The sequence below is a fragment of the Thalassophryne amazonica genome, chromosome 8 (genome assembly GCF_902500255.1).
Source record: "Thalassophryne amazonica chromosome 8, fThaAma1.1, whole genome shotgun sequence".
NCBI classification, from domain to species: domain Eukaryota; kingdom Metazoa; phylum Chordata; class Actinopteri; order Batrachoidiformes; family Batrachoididae; genus Thalassophryne; species Thalassophryne amazonica.
This window is the reverse complement of record NC_047110.1, coordinates 55,332,627-55,349,738: the sequence shown is the minus strand read 5'-3', so window position 1 is coordinate 55,349,738 and position 17,112 is coordinate 55,332,627. Positions and strand designations below refer to the sequence as shown.

At 40.5% G+C, this 17,112-nt stretch overlaps 1 protein-coding gene across 1 annotated transcript in view; it reads right to left on the bottom strand.

Moving 5' to 3' along the window:
• The window catches only part of LOC117514905 (solute carrier organic anion transporter family member 1C1-like), a 71,804-nt gene that overhangs the window by 22,574 nt on the left and 32,118 nt on the right, over positions 1-17,112 (bottom strand). The window contains exons 8-10 of the mRNA XM_034175474.1: positions 11,031-11,195; positions 5,635-5,830; positions 5,310-5,475 (exon numbers count right to left, since the gene is read on the bottom strand). Coding sequence (XP_034031365.1) covers positions 5,310-5,475; positions 5,635-5,830; positions 11,031-11,195 — 527 coding nt within the window. The remainder of the gene's footprint in view (positions 1-5,309; positions 5,476-5,634; positions 5,831-11,030; positions 11,196-17,112) is intronic.

The window sequence follows — 17,112 nt, the reverse complement described above, 5'->3', positions numbered from 1 at the left end:
ACACGTGATTCAAATCCATATGGTTTTTGAAAAAAATAATAAGGTCGGATACTTTTCTAATAGACCTCGTAATGCTGAATTTATGTGGAAATGATTGTTGTACAATCTACAAGCTTCAGATATCTGTCACTGAGATAGATGATGACTAGAGTGCAGTTTGAAGCAGAAACGAGGTGATAATCAGTGCACTGCTGCTGATGCTCAGAAATGACGATGCTGTGGTCCAGTGGCAGAATTTTGGGGATGGGGGGGGGGGGGTGTTCGGTCGGCAACACTTGGTTCGGCTGCCAGTGTCTGCCGTCAAGACAGTCAGGAACAATTTCTCTCCAATTCTGGGATATATAAGGGATTTCAATATGCGTGAAAATAAAAACTGATGTCTTAGTTACTATGAAGAGCTTCTGTTTGTTTTTACTTTTCCCATCAATTTGTAACAACCTAATCCAGGTACTTCTATAACAATAATTTGAATCCTTAGGCACAATCTCAAGTAGCAGTTATACAATAAAATGTGAACAGTGTATATTGACAATGTCAGGGGGCTGGGGGGGGGGGCAGCGGGTGAAGTGTTGCTGGTGCAACTGGCACAGGATGCAAGTCCTGTTGTGGAGTCGGCAGCTGTGATGTTGTTGAATGTGGTAAGACCTGGAGGTTGTGCTTCAGCAGTATAGAACTGGCTGTCATCCACCATCTAGACATCTGTGTCCAACTTGACAGCACATTGCTGCTTAGACATTTCCTGTAAATGATGTAATCCACATTTTAACCAGTAGTCATACCAAACATACTTTATAAACACCTGAAATGTGCATACATGTGCATTAATTTTGTAATGCAGTGCTACAATAATACATGCTATATTTACTGTATATACGGTCAGGTGGTGTAGTATTAAGCTTTTGCTTTTGCCTGCACCCTTTGGAACTGTGGAATTGTTTTTTATAAGTTTTTTTGTTGTTGAGTCTGTATGTGTGCCAAATCAATCAATTAATTAATTCATTCATTCATATGCATTTCTTGAGGAGTGGAATTCATTCTTTGTAAACATAATTAGGCACCACATCAGTAGTGTACTGGAAGACTGGAACCTGTGTTTTCAGACCACCTTTGCAACCAACATCTGTGGTCTTTCAAGACAGGTGCGCTGAACATGCAGGTAAACTACCTCTTTCATACATAGAACATATAGCTGGAATCAAAGAGTACTTTGTTTTTTCTGTCTTTCTGTTTGTTATGTCTGGCTTCTGCGTCTGATTGTTTCCAGAAGTGCACAAATACAGGTATGTCATCTGATGGCCTCTAACAGCCAAAATCGTATTTGTTTCAAATATTGTCATATAACTGGAAGCTAAATCCATTCACTGATTGCTTATGTTGATTTATTATACTAAGTATAGAATAGAATAGAAAATTTATTGTCATTGCACATATATACATAGAGTACGTACATACATACGACAAAACTTGTCCTCTGCATTTAAACCATCCTAATTAGAGTTACACACAATCCAACCACTAGGAGCAGTGGGGAGCCACAGTCCAGCACATGGGGACCAAATCCAGATGTAGAGATGCTGCCTTGGTCAGGGGCAGAGAAAAGCACCCCCTAAATAAGTAAATATAATGGATGAGACAGTTTATTCTTATAGATATTTAGAACTATGGCTGGATTTAGAATATTAAAAGCAGAATAAACTTACTCCTTTGGTGGACCAGGATCACATCCGCAGACTTTAGCGTCTTGCTCCGCAGACTGCACATAAAGCTTGACGCGAGTGAGCTATGGTCTGGTTGATGTGTGGCTGAAAGTCCGAACAACACGATGCCACGTAGCCACACTCCATAGCCAACCACAATCATCAGGTACCACAAACTGCTCCTCGCATATTGTTGATGTAGCGGTAGAACCCTTCCGGAACTTGTGACTTGATTTCGCAAACTCTGCCCACTTGGCCATCCATTCGGGGTCATCTTTTGTCCAATTATGCAAACTAATCCACTTTCACTCCTTTTTGGCAACACAGAATCACTGTAACGGGTGTCACAGCCTCCTACGACACATCTTCGTGTCATCTTGACCGTGTAGAATATCTACGAAAAATAACTGTTATAGTTTTCTTGCTTACTTTAGCAGAGGTTTGTCTTCATTCTTCTACAGAGCATGCATCAAAGGTACGCCACCGCTGTCGGAAACACTCAGAAAACTGAGTAATCATGAGTACTCTGTAACTATTTCTTGTGAATGCTGTATACTTTGAGACCAGTCAGAGAAGTGCACAAAGTAATCCGGTATATCATCGGAGGGTCACTATCACCTTAAATCTAAGCTGTTATGATTTCGTGCGACATGTCCTTTAATTTTGAAAATAAGATGGGCTAACAGCCAAAAATTAACCTACAGTTGTGTCCCTTGCCTTTATGGGCAATTTACATTCAAATGAATGGGAAAGTGTGTCCATACTACAAATAGTGTCCTTACTACAACTTCTATTGTGTGAGGTTTTACTGAAATGCATCATTCAGTTTAGGAGGAGTAGCACTTACAAGACTCACAATTAGACGAAAGACAACTGACGGACAGACATATCATGTGCTTAACTTTTTGTTTGCAGGAGGTATAATAAACTGGTGATATACTCGTAGTGTTATATTCTTTTCTTCATCCATTCAGTCCACATTTATTACATTTATTCACATTATTCATTTAATTGCATTGCATTACATTTATTTGTTTGATTCAATCTATTGGATTAAGAGCAGAAGAATCATTCTAAATATCCTGAAGACCATTTATGGACAGATATATCCAGGTCAGAGCCACAGTTCTTCAGACCTTCAGCCTCACAGTCTCCATCAGGACATTTTTACAAAATAATCCTTCAATGACTTGTGCACTCCCATCACATCACAGATTCCTCTGCTCTTCCACCAAAGGACAAAACAAAAGAATAAATGCATGTAATTCATGAATAAATGTAATAAATGTGGAATGAGTGGATGAATATATGAAAAAGTACAACAATATTGAATTTATTAATATGTTGAGTAATTGAATTGCATATTAATGCTGCAATAGACTGGCATCCTGTCCAGGGTGTACCCTGCCTCATGGGGTAGTGCCCTCTTGACCTTTGATGGAGTAAGCTGATATAGAAAATTAATGAATTAATCGCTATTATTATTATATTACTTTTTAATTATGTTTATAACATACAGTTGTGCTCAAACGCTTACATACCCTGGCAGAATTTTTGCTTTTTTAGCCATTTTTCAGAGAATATGAATAACAACACAAAAACTTTTTTCTCACTCATGGTTAGTGGTTGGGTGAAGCCATTTATTGTCAAACAACTGTGTTTACTATTTTTAAATCAAAACGACAAGAGAACTACGCAAATGACCCTGATCCAAAGTTTACATACCCCTGTTTTTAATACTGTTATTGCCCCTTTAACATCAATGACAGCTTGGAGTCTTTTGTGGTAGTTTTGGACGAGGCTCTCTGATGGTGAAACTGTCACTGAATACGTCTTGGACTTTATTTACATTAATTACAAAGAAATGCAAACAATATGGCACTTTATGGTAAATCTGCATGGAGTAGACAGTTCTCAAAAACTGAGTAACTGTGCAAGAAAGAGAAGAGTGAGGAAAGCCACCAAGACACCCAGACAACCCAGGAGAAGTTATGGGCTTACGTGGCTGTGATTGGAGAAATTATGCACAGTGCAAGCTTTGCATTTTGTATCACCAGTTATCCATCTTCATGATGAATTGGTATAGAGGAGGATTTTCTTAAAAAGAAGACCTGAAAATTTAGCTACAAAATGCCAGAAGGTACATCTGAGATGCAAGCCTGGATTTGATCTGTTTTGGTGAAAGAAAATCCTTCTCTGCTCGACTCCACTATGAAGCTAAAAGTAGTGATGCAAAATGCAAAGCTTGCTTGTTTCTTTCGGGAATTATGCTAACTTGGCTGCTAACTTGTTTATGGTAGTGACTTAAAATAGCTCCCTCAACATGGGTTCCCCACTTGTAAAACATGTTTGTTTTCCACCAGCCTGGCAGCTGCAGACACAATATGATGATTGCAAGCTCACAAATGTTTCTCATCGCTGACTGTATGAACTTATTGTGGACATCTCACTGATCGTCTGATGCACAGCATCACCAGTAGAGGAGGCTGATCAATAAGCAGAGGTTCTGTTGTGTTCTAGCTGCTGCAGTGTGTTGACATCTCCTTAAGCAAGACAATGACCCCCCTGCCCCCCACCAAAAAAAAGAGATCGAACCTGGGAATGTTTCCCCTTTGACCCCACGCTCTGTGGGGCACTGTCAAAAATGTACAAGCAAATCTATTTAGCGCTTGTCCAACACCACTTTGCTATTTTCACAGCACATAATTTGAGTGCATAGTAACGTGCAGATGGAGGAGAGCAGAGAAGGATATTCTTTCACCAGAACAGATCAAATCTAGGCTTGCATGTCAGATGTAGTGTACCTTCTGGAAATTTGTGTCAAAACTTTCAGGTCTTCTTTTTTTAAAAAATCCTCCTCTATACCACTTCATGAAGCTGTATAACTGGGGATACAAAATGCAAAGTTTACACTGTGCACAATTTCTCCAATCACAGTCAGAGAAGCCTATAACTTCTCCTGGGTTGTCTGGGTGTCTTGGTGGCTTTCCTCACTCTTCTCCTTCTTGCACAGTCACTCAGTTTTTGAGAACTGTCTACTCCATGCAGATTTACCATGGAGTGCCATACTGTTTGTATTTCTTTGTAATTGATAAAAATAAACTCCGAAACATATTCAGTGGCAGCTTTACCATCAGACAGCCTCGTCCACAACAACCACAAAAGACTCCAAGCTGTCATTGACTTTAAAGGGGGCAATACACAGTATTAAGAATAGGGGTATGTAAACTTTTGATCAGGGTCATGTGGATAGTTCTCCTGTCATTTTGATTTAAAAAGAGTAAACACAGTTGTTTGACAATAAATGGCTTCACCCAACCACGAACCATGAGTGCGAAAAAGTTTTTGCGTTATCATTCATATTCTTTGAAAAATGGCCAAAAACAAACAAACAAACAAAAACCTAAAATTCTGTCAGGGTATGTAAACCTTTGAGGACAACTGCATATATAGAAGTTGCATTGAAGTTTGTCACAGGACCAGCCAAAAAAGTAAAAAAAAAAAAAAAAAATCGTGATTTATCGTCTGGTAAATTTGATCATTTTTGTCATGAAATGGGACCATCACTGTATTCAGATTGTGTTACTGATCAGTCAGTGTTGTGTTTCTAACCATATTTTTGCCAAAACCTGCAGATGAGGTGCATCCGGCCAAACATGGTGAAATGTAGGTGATCCTGTTCTCTCCGCACACAGGATGCCATTCCTTCTGGGAGCACGAGCAACCAGAATTACAATCAGAGAGGACAGACTCTTGGCAGCCAGGTGGGTTCTCCACTCTGCATGTGACGACAAAAAGAACATTCATGTATTATTGATGATTCATGTGAAAAATTGACCAACTTAACAAACGATGGCATTCGTGTGCATGAAGCTCATTGGTGTGAAAATGATCTATAACACTACAGCATAAGGACATTATGGTTGATGTCACATACCCGGTGTACGAAACTGTGACACTTGCCACTCTGGGGCCCTCACACCCCATGGCTAAGAAAAAGAATGATAAGAAATACCCCAGCAGAGATGATGTGAAGGCAAATTTAGCTGCTCCCATAACACCCAGCTTGTATTTCTTCATGATGAACCCTCCACTCAACATCCCAAGAGACACAGCCAGGACGTTGGTCATGCCTTTCAAACACAAAAATACAACTTCTTTAATGGATAGTGGATGACGTTATGCGTAAAACAGTCAACTTCAGTCAGCAAATTCATCCTTCTCAAGCAGGGCCAACGTCGGAATGCTTATTTATACATTTTAAATTACTTTCATTCATATTTCATGCAAACTGAAGTCATGTTGGGAAAGATGAAAATGACATGACTGAAAAGAAATTGAAAGCATTTCTCATCACCCAAAAACACATGCACTTATTCTGTTAAAGCTGTCAAATTCTACTTTGTTGAAAAAGTGGTCCTTTCATATTGGTGAGCTTCAGCGATTGCATAAGAGGGATGTAGAAGCGACAATGTAAAATAATTAACCACAACACAGCTCATGAAGCACTGAGGCCAGTTTTACACATACCATGTGTGTGTTGCGTTACATTTGCATTGCATCATTGTCACATTTTTAGATCCGTCCTACACGTGTTTGTTGTGGGGAATAGGGCAGCACAGTCTCGTTTGAACCTCTATGTAATATCGTGGGATTTGGCCACATCTGGGGACAGCCGGCACGAACACGGCAGAGAATTCCCAGGTGGAGTGTGGGAGTTTCAGCACAAACCATTCAGCCAGGCTCGGTAAACTTAAAAGCATACGCGCTGTCACCTAGCCAACCTACCAGTTTAAGACGTGCTGGTTTAACCCTCTGGGGCCGACGCCGTCGTATACGACAGCTAAGACCAAGCTTTACTAAATTATAAATAACTTTTTAATGATACGAGATAGAAACTTACTTTTTTTTGCTGAAAAGTTAACTCCGCGGACTTTCCAGTCAGCCATCGGCCATCTTTGTACTCCTCATAGAAGCTGTGTGATGACGTGCGCAATGTGAGTGTCCAATCGGAATTGGTTCACCGTCACATGGTTTTCCAAAATCCAATCGTAGGGCAGATTTGCCTCACGTGAAAAGCCAAAGATCATTTTCAGGAGTGATATGTTACTAGTTGGCCAGTTTGAATAGCCCCTGGGTGCTCCAATGAGTACATACTATAGTACATACTCGTGCGCCCTGCGCCATTACACACAGCGAAAGTGACAGCAGGAGCAGACTGAGAGCCTCTGATGACAATCTCACTTGCTCAAACAAAGAGTGTGTAACTATCAGGATTGCTCCACTAGTTTGTATGTGAATGTTACCGGATAACTCTGTTGTTTTCTTTGCGAAAGCACTGTTTATCATATCCAAGTAACATTGTATATATTGTTTAAAATGTGCATTTGTGTTTATTGTTTGAACCTTTTTGTTGCACAGTGTTTCACACAAGACCTCAAATTACCTTTATAAAGTGTCAAAACAGTTGTTTATTATAGTTTGCTGTGTGTTTTGAATAAATGTGTGGAAAATTATTTTTCGCTTTATTTTTTCCTTGCCTATTTTTGATTGTAAACCTTTATTACACTTAGAAAACACAATAAAACATATATATTCTGAAAGCACAGGTTGTCCTGAAAAAAAAGAGACATAAAACTTGATTGTGGGATGCAGGGAGAGCTGTTAACAGCAATAATAAGACATTTATGCCAGGCGACGTGAACTGTCCAAAAAATGCCCTCAGACCCCAGAGGGTTAAAATGGTTCCAGTAAAACCCCAACCTCCAGATGTTTGTGCTGACACTCCCACACTCTGCCCAGGTATTACTCTCTTCCCACAAATAGTGTCAATACTAAAGGGAAAATGGTGTACTGTAGCCATGTGAATCTCATCACTGACAACGATTCGATACGCACCTCGATACACTACCAGCGATACAATACGAGGTCTGTTAGAAAAGTATCGACCTTTTATTTTTGCAAAAACTATATGGATTTGAATCATGTGCGCTGGCATCAGTCAAACTTGAACCTTCGTGTGCATGCATGAGTTTTTCCTGCCTGTCGGTTGCGTCATTCGCCTGTGGGCAGGCTTTAAGTGAGCACTGGTCCACCCCTCTCGTCGGATTTTCATTGTCAGGAAAATGTCTGAATGGCTGGAGCAGCGCTGCATCAAAGTTTTCAAGAAAGTGTGTGAGACAGCCAGGTGGAAACCATTCGGAAAATTCAGATGGCTTTCGGTGAAAGTCCTATGGGCATCACACAGATTAAGGAGCATTATAACCAGATTAAAGACGGCCCACAGTGGCTGAGGGCGCACCGTGCTTCGAGCGGCCATCGACAGGCTGAAATGACCAGATCATTTCCAAAGGGAAAGCTGTGTTGATCTGGGACGTCGTGTGACTACCAGAGAAATGGCAGAAAAGGTGGACATCAGCCATTTTTCATCAGATTCCACTGTTACAGGAGATGTTGTAATGAAAGACGTGCGGAGGCATTCGCGCGTCGGGATGAAGCCGCAACGGTGTTAGGTCTTCCACCATTCAGAAGATTCAGACGGCTTTCGGTGGCTTTTTAATCGAGTGAGTATCTGAGAAATTGTGGCGAGCTGGGCATGTCACAACATGTCCCGTGAGACTTCCAACACGGACTTGCTTTTGTTCTCCGCCATTGCAGCTTCGTCCTGACGCGCGAATGCCTCCACACGTCTTTCATTACAAAATCTCCTGTAACAGTGGAATGTGACGAAAAATGGCTGATGTCCACCTTTTCTGCAATTTCTCTGGTAGTCACACGATGTCCCAGATCAACACAGCCTTCACTTTGGAAATGATCTGGTCTTTTCAGCCTGTCGATGGCCGCTCGAAGCGCGGCGCGCCCTCAGACGCTGTGGGCCGTCTTTAATCCGGTTGTAATGCTACTTAATCTGTGTGATGCCCATAGGACTTTCACCGAAAGCCATCTGAATTTCCGAATGGTTTCCACCTGGCTGTCTCACACAGTTTCTTGAAAAATTTGATGCAGCGCTGCTCCAGCCATTCAGACATTTTCCTGACAATGAAAATCCGATGAGAGGGGTAGACCAGTGCTCACTCAAAGCCTGCCCACAGGCGAATGGTGCAACCGACAGGCGTGAAAAAACTCACGCATGCGCACGGAGGTTCAAGCTTGGCTGATGCAAGCGCACGATTCAAATCCATATAGTTTTTGCAAAAAATAAAAAGGTCCGATACTTTTCTAACAGACCTCGTACATACAGCGCTACATGACAATACTGAAGATACAGTGCGATACGATTCACCTCTGTTCCCGATTCGATGCGATTTGATATGTATTTGATGGCAATTCAATTCCTCACAATGCGATATGATGCAATTTGGTGCGACGATTAGGGATGAGTATTGATAACATTTTATCGATATCAATGCCATTATCGATTCTGCTTATTGATCCGATTCTTTATCGATTCCCTTATCAATACCTTTTGTGAATTTTATGTGTACTAAAAGTAGGCTTTATAGGTTTACTATGTCAACACTGAGTCTTAAAGTAAAGAAATATGAAATTGGTCACTGGATCCTTGCTCTGTGGACATAAATAGAAATAAACAAAATCTGTAGTTTTGTCAAAAGCATTTCCTTCAGATATTAATGGCACAAATGTAAACTCCATAGACTGAGCTGAGCTCTTCAGCTGGCTGCTACAACGGCAGGATGTAATTCATAAAAAATGCAGGATGTCTCATTTTGTGGAAAAAACATTTTGGTCAGTTGTAGTTTTATTGTTTGTATTATAATGTTTGGAAAGAGGTGTCATTTGATTTAAAATGGTGATTCACTCTGAAGTTATTAATTCAGACCGAAATCTGCACGGCTCTTTGGTGCTGCACACTTAGTCCCACAAACAGAGATATTATTATTATTATTATTATTATTAGCAGTAGTAGTAGTAGTAGTAGTAGTTCCTTTACCTGATGGAAAACTTCAGCTGGTACTCATGCTAGTGGATTTGCCACTTCTGAAAACCAGCAAAGCAGAGAACCAGCGAACAGCGGGTTGAAGCACTACTTCTTTGCTTCAAGCTTCAAGCAGACCCACTGCAGTCCACAATCAATGTAGAGAAATAATTTTCTCGATAAACACTCTCAAAAACAGTGGCTGCTCCAGTGTCCCGAACTTTTCGCATTCAGTGTGCTTTGGAAAAAAAATCAATGCAAGCAGGCAGGGAGCGAAGCAACACGATTCAACTGAATTGAATCAATGCACACTGAATGAATCGATGCACTCGCTTGTGCACGTTTATATCTAGATACGATTCGTATCAATTAATCTCCACATGCCTAGTGTACTGTTTTGTTTTCAGCTGCAGCAGTCATTTTCGGTTCCCAGTGGAGAAGGGAAGACGAGGCAAATGTGAGAGGTCATGTCGGTAAGTGTTAGCCTACACAGCTAACCATAGTAGCTGCATTCTTTCCATGCACAACCACCTTGACAAGTTTGAGCTCCAGGTCATAAACAAATCACAACACATGTCCACTTTCCCACCGCATCATCACTTTTTCTTTGCAGTTTTCACTTTGTGTCGTGTGTAATTTGCCCAAAAATTTGCCCCATGTTCTGTCCGCAGGAAGTAGAGAAATTATGTCATATTTACCTTTAGTGCCCGCCCCCAAACGAGACTGCATTGCCCAATTGCAGGGAATTGATGTACAAGAGAGAGAGTGAGGATAGATGTATGAGTCACAGTGAATCCATCAGGCACTGTGCGTGTGCATAGTTTACAAAACTAAATAAAAAAAAACACGGGACATGCTGATTTTTGGGGTACAAGAAGAGTACAGCTGGATTACAAGTAGAAAAATTGCTGTATATGTACAGCTATCAGCCAAATCGAGAAAGCAATGATTTGTTCAGCCTGCGTTGTGGTGTGCCAGGCTATTTTTCCTGTATTTTCTTTAAACATCTGCAATGAGTAAGAGCACTGTGCTGTTAATATTGATGACGACAGGGCATGACAATGTGATGACTGATGATCTGATTGGAAATTCAGTTGCATTTCAGCTCTGACATCCAAAACAGACCCACTTCCTATTTACTACGTACATTCTACTGCAACTGAAACATACCGCTGCGGAGGTAGCGGAAAATAAAGCACTGAGTGCAGTCTGTTAGCTCTGTACACGTATAACAGATAATGCCAACATAGTATGTGGATGACTGGCCTTATGGTTAACGTGAAGCTCACTGCACAGCAATAAAATGATTCCATCCAGTGAAATGTCACAGGTTTTCAATAACCATTTGACTCTTGGACAAAGAATAAAAAGATTATGAATCAGTTCTTTCTGCTTACCCATAAGGAAACTGGCCTTTGAGGCTGACTGTCCATAGAGTTGCTGGAAGTATTTGGGTCTGTAGGTGTCCAAACCAATGACAGAGTTCAAGTGAATGATGGTCACATATAAGTAGATCATGAAAATATGATTTCCAAGGAGACTCTTCAGAGTTGATGCAAAATCTAGGAGACGAGACTGAAATTAGTGAATTTAACTAAAACACAAAAATACTGTAGGTTCTACACGTATTGGGCGTTTTGCAAGGACAAAAGACAATGGCCCCTATGGCGCCACCTAGGTGGAGCTAACATAGAGTTTATTTCATGCTTATGCTGAGTGACATGACACAGCTACTGCCAATCCGAGTAAAGGCAGGGTCAGCTGGCTGCTCGCGTGAACAAAATTGTAAAAATAGTAAATGGACTGCATTTATATCGCGCTTTTCCATCTGCATCAGACGCTCAAAGCGCTTTACAATTATGCCTTCACATTCACCCCGATGGAAGGGTTATGCCATATAAGACGCTCACTACACACCGGGAGCAATATGGAATTAAGGCCTTGCTCAAGGGCCCTTAGTGATTTTCCAATCAGGTAGGGATTTGAACCCATGATCTTCTGGACTCAAGCCCAACACCTTAACCACTAGACCATCACCTCCCCTAAAATAAATCAACATGGTGGATTACTGTTGAAACAGCCTGTATTTCCACTGAATTGAATGAGAAAGTGTGTCCAAATTTTTGACTGGTAGGGTAGTTCTATATTTATGGTCTCTAACAAGCAAGTAAATAATCCTCTCAGTGTGTAACGTCAGTATAGGAAGCTTTATGAATACCAGCACCATCTGCAAGCACTTCTCCCGTGAATTAAGCTGATATTCTGCTGCCAATGAGATGATCAATTTAATAATATGTATAAGTTACCTTACCTTACTTATGTAAAACTTACCTTATTTGTTTATTCTATTACCAATGCCCACAAGGATGGAACACATCTCCACATTGTACTCAGATTGGTTTGTAAAGCACAAATTGCTCATTGCAAAGCTCTCGATTTACCGATCGATCTACGTTCCGACCCTCACCTATGGTCATGAGATTTGGCTCATGACCGAAAGAACAAGATCGCGAGTACAAGCGGCCCGGGATGGGCACTCCCTTAGAGATTGGCTGAGGAGCTCTGTCACTCGGGAGGAGCTCAGAGTCGAGCTGCTGCTCCTCCACGTTGAAAGGAGCCGGCTGAGGTGGCTCGGGCATCTTTTCTGGATGCCCCCTGGACGCCTTTCTGGAGAGGTGTTCTGGGCACGTCCCATCGGGAGGAGGCCCCGGGGAAGACCCAGGACATGCTGGAGGGACTACGTCTCTCAGCTGGCTTGGGAACGCCTTGGGGTTCCCCCGGAGGAGCTTGGGGAGGTGTGTGTGGATCGGGAGGTCTGGGTGGCTTTGCTTGAGCTGCTGCCCCGACTCGACCTAGGATAAGCGGAAGAAAATGGATGGATGATTGGAAATTGCCCATTTGGAAAAAAAGAGCCATTGTTGTGGATATGTGATGTCACACTTTGAAAACTAGTTTGACTTCCAAATTTAACAGCTGTGCCCTCTTTCTCTGCCATGCTCCTCCCCCTTTTCATGAACCAATTAAAAAAAAAAAACACCCACCAAATGCTGTTTCTGAACCGTCTATTCAGCATCAAGTGACTCAGCTAGATACATTTGTACAAGACCATGATTCAGCAAGGTCTAGTAAGGGTGTTCACTTTTTTTTTTTAGCTACAGACCTTTATTCATAGCATCACATTCAAGATTGTACAATGCAAGTTCAAATGAATAAAAAACAGGTTTTAAAGTATCTTTAAGATCGTACAATGTAAGTTCAAATGAATAAAAAAACAGGTTTTAAAGTATCTTTAAGATCGTACAATGTAAGTTCAAATGAATAAAAAACAGGTTTTAAAGTATCTTTTCTCTGTGATGTATTTTGTGGTGAAATATGCACCAAAATACAGGAAAAGCCACCTAAAAATTCAAAATACTCTAGAGGGCATCACCCCCCCCCCCCCCCCCCCCCACCACCACCACCACCACACACACACACACACACACACACACACACACACACACACACACACACACACACTCTACAGAAACAAGATCTCTTGGTCATGCTTGACTCATTCACACATCCATGCCCCCCCGGATATGCATATATCTCTCAGATGTTCCACCAACTCCTGACAGTTGTATATCTCTATATCTCTACATTCCCATTGCAGACATTGTGATTTTGGACTGTGCAAATAGAATGGAATACAAATTTATATCCAGAAAAAGAAAGGAACAAAAATTTTATTGCAAGAAATGGGGACACCTCACTCCAAGGTGTGACCATAATAAATAAAGCAAGAACAAACTTGACAGGTTCGGCATCATGTCACTCTGAGGAATCTGTGAGGTGACACGGATGCCAAAACATCGTCTGAAGGGCCTATTGTTTGCAGCAAGTCTGATACAGTGTCACACAGAGGCCATGGGTATCTGTCTTACTGTAAACAGACATATGCCAAAAAGAACAGTGAAAAATCCCAGACGGCGTCATTCCCTAGATAACTGCCACGTACCTGCAAGTTCAAGCAAGTTAGTGACCCAGCTGTTAAATTTGGAAGTCAGGTAACCCTGGTCTTTTGTGTTCAGTTGGTAAAGTTGGTCTAAGTTGATGAGTTTGAAAGGAAAGTGTTTGTAAAACACACGTGTTAGGCCAGATTTCCATACACTAAGTTTGCATTCTGTCTGCACTTCGGTGCATCTGTAGGCATGAGTTGGATAATATGATGAAAAACAGAACATGCTGGTTCACAGTAAATTTTGCAGAGTAAAATATACTCAGGATAACATTTGGTCCCAGTCCAAACAGAGTTAAATATACTCCATCACAGTGCTGTCACGGTGTAAAATCAACTCTATTATGCTGTAAATGACTGTTATTGGAGTTGAAAAATGTGATTTGACAAGACGGTAGAGCTGATTTCTTTCTATAATAGAGTGTATTTAACTCTATTTGGACTAGGGCCAAATGTTATCCTGGCAGAGTAGATTTTACTCTGAAAAATGTACCGTGTTGTTTCACACAAGACCGAAAACCAACCAAAGGTTAAAATCTGGAGCTTGGAGGCCTCAGTATGCAGATGTTCCAGTCAAACACATTTCGAGTGTGACTCAAAATCCACACTTTCTGCCTCAGCAGAATAGGTGTTTAAACTGTTAAATCATGTGCCTGCCAGATGTTACCAAGCAAGTGATTAATTAGCAGAGCCTCCTGACGGTGCAATGCCACATCCAGAATGATTGCTGTGGGGAGCCCAACAGACATTGGTGCAACTTGCAGTAGAGCAACTTTCACCCACCCCTATTAATGCATATTTATGAGCTATTGTTAATGATAATGCAAAAAAATATTTTTTTAAGCAGAAAATGCATAGATAAGTGAAAAAGTGAGCTTTCAACCACATTTCACTTGATGACTCTACTCTGCTACCTCTTCATTTTGTAACTTTTTGATTTCAAACATGCATTCTTTTTCACATGATGATTTTTACAGCCCACAAGTGTAATTATTTTAATAAAGTGTTTTTTAAAAGAAACTTTAACCCTGAACTAGCTACATGTTATCCAGTGGTTCAGCAGAGAAGGAAGTTTCAAGGTGATGACTGGGGAGTATTGCTGCGATGAAGGATTATGCCAGTACTGGGCCAAGGACATGTTGCCATATTAAGGAGGATCAGCAGGTCATGTGGATAGACAACAGCACTGAAAGAACTGGGAAATGTGAATAGAAGTGGGATGAACTCATGGTATATTACAGGTAAATGTGACTGTTCATAAATGTGAATGTAGTCCATGGGCCAGACATGGTCCATGATCACCCCCACCCCAAAAGACCAATTATTTTATTTGTCCTTGACCCTACTGAACACAATTTCTAATGTTATAAAGAAACTAATGTGTTAACCGTGGGGACCCATGGGCTCAAGATTGGGTAGTGTTTATAAAATAGGGAGCTGACATTTTTGTGGTAAGGGTGGTAATAAATTAAGCAAAGCTTGTATAATGACTTGGAATGGTGTGTGAGTCCAGAATGTTTTTTAGAACCTTAGACCTCAACAATTTTTAGAAGAAATCAACCCTTTTATTTCCTGTTAATTATGTAATTTTTAATGTTAATTTACAGTAGTGTTCAGAATAATAGTAGTGCTATGTGACTAAAAAGATTAATCCAGGTTTTGAGTATATTTCTTATTGTTACATGGGAAACAAGGTACCAGTACATTTAGTAGATTCTCACAAATCCAACAAGACCAAGCATTCATGATATGCACACTCTTAAGGCTATGAAATTGGGCTATTAGTAAAAAAAAAAAGTGGAAAAGGGGGTGTTCACAATAATAGTAGTGTGGCATTCAGTCAGTGAGTTTGTCAGTTTTGTGGAACAAACAGGTGTGAATCAGGTGTACCCTATTTAAGGATGAAGCCAGCACCTGTTGAACATGCTTTTCTCTTTGAAAGCCTGAGGAAAATGGGACGTTCAAGACATTGTTCAGAAGAACAGCGTAGTTTGATTAAAAAGTTGACTGGAGAGGGGAAAATTTATACGCAGGTGCAAAAAATTATATGCTGTTCATCTACAATGATCTCCAATGCTTTAAAATGGACAAAAAAACCAGAGACGCATGGAAGAAAATGGGAAACAACCATCAAAATGGATAGAAGAATAACCAGAATGGCAAAGGCTCACCCATTGATCAGCTCCAGGATGATCAGACAGTCTGGAGTTACCTGTAAGTGCTGTGACGCCTGTGTGAAGCTAATTTATTTGCAAGAATCCCCCACAAAGTCCCTCTGTTAAATAAAAGACATGTGCAGAAGAGGTTACAATTTGCCAAAGAATACATCAACTGGCCTAAAGAGAAATGGAGGAATATTTTGTGGACTGATGAGAGTAAAATTGTTCTTTTTGGGTCCAAGGGCCGCAGACAGTTTGTGAGATGACCCCCAAACTCTAAATTCAATCCACAGTTCACAGTGAAGACAGTGAAGCATGATGGTGCAAGCATCATGATATGGGCATGTTTCTTGAAGAGGTCATGTTGCCTTATGCTGAAGAGGACATGCCCTTGAAATGGGTGTTTCAACAAGACAATGACCCCAAGCACACTAGTAAACGAGCAAAATTTTGGTTCCAAACCACCAAAATTAATGCCTCGCCGAAGTGAAGAAATCATGAAAAACTGTGGTTATACAACTAAATACTAGTTTATTGATTCACAGGATTGCTAAAAAGGCAGTTTAAACATAACAGTTTTGAGTTTGTAGCATCAACAGCAGATGCTACTACTTTTACTAATAGCCCAATTTCATAGCCTCAAGAGTGTGCATATCATGAATGCTTGGTCTTGTTGGATTTGTGAGAATCTACTGAATATACTGGTACCTTGTTTCCCATGTAACAATAAGAAATATACTCAAAACCCGGATTAATCTTTTTAGTCACATAGCACTACTATTATTCTGAACACTACTGTACTTAATGTCTTAATGTATTTATAAGTTGTTTAGGTTCTTGTTATCATATACACTATTATTTTATTTCTACTTCTATTTGTCATTTTCCTGTATTATCCATGTATTTTTATCATATTTACTCACCACACTCGTGTTTTTAACAAAAAGATGACTTATTGCCCCCTGCTGGAATGGTGTGAGTCCAGAAGGTTGTTAGCAACACACACGCACAGCTGCTGTAAGGTAGTTTTAATTTGACAAACAAACACAGTGGCTGAAGACATTAAAACCACTAAACAGTTCACTCTTGGTACCAACATGACACTTAAGTCACTCATGGTGATAGCAGCATGAGACTTATCTAAACTGACAAAACCAATTGAGCTATAAAACACAATGAATCAATAACATTAACAACACTGTTAAACTAACATAAACCACAATAACAACATTTAAATCCTCAAAACCCCAGATTTTCATGGTGCATTGCAGCACAGCATCCATTGTTTATCAGTTAGATAAAATTGATAATTTCTCCAAA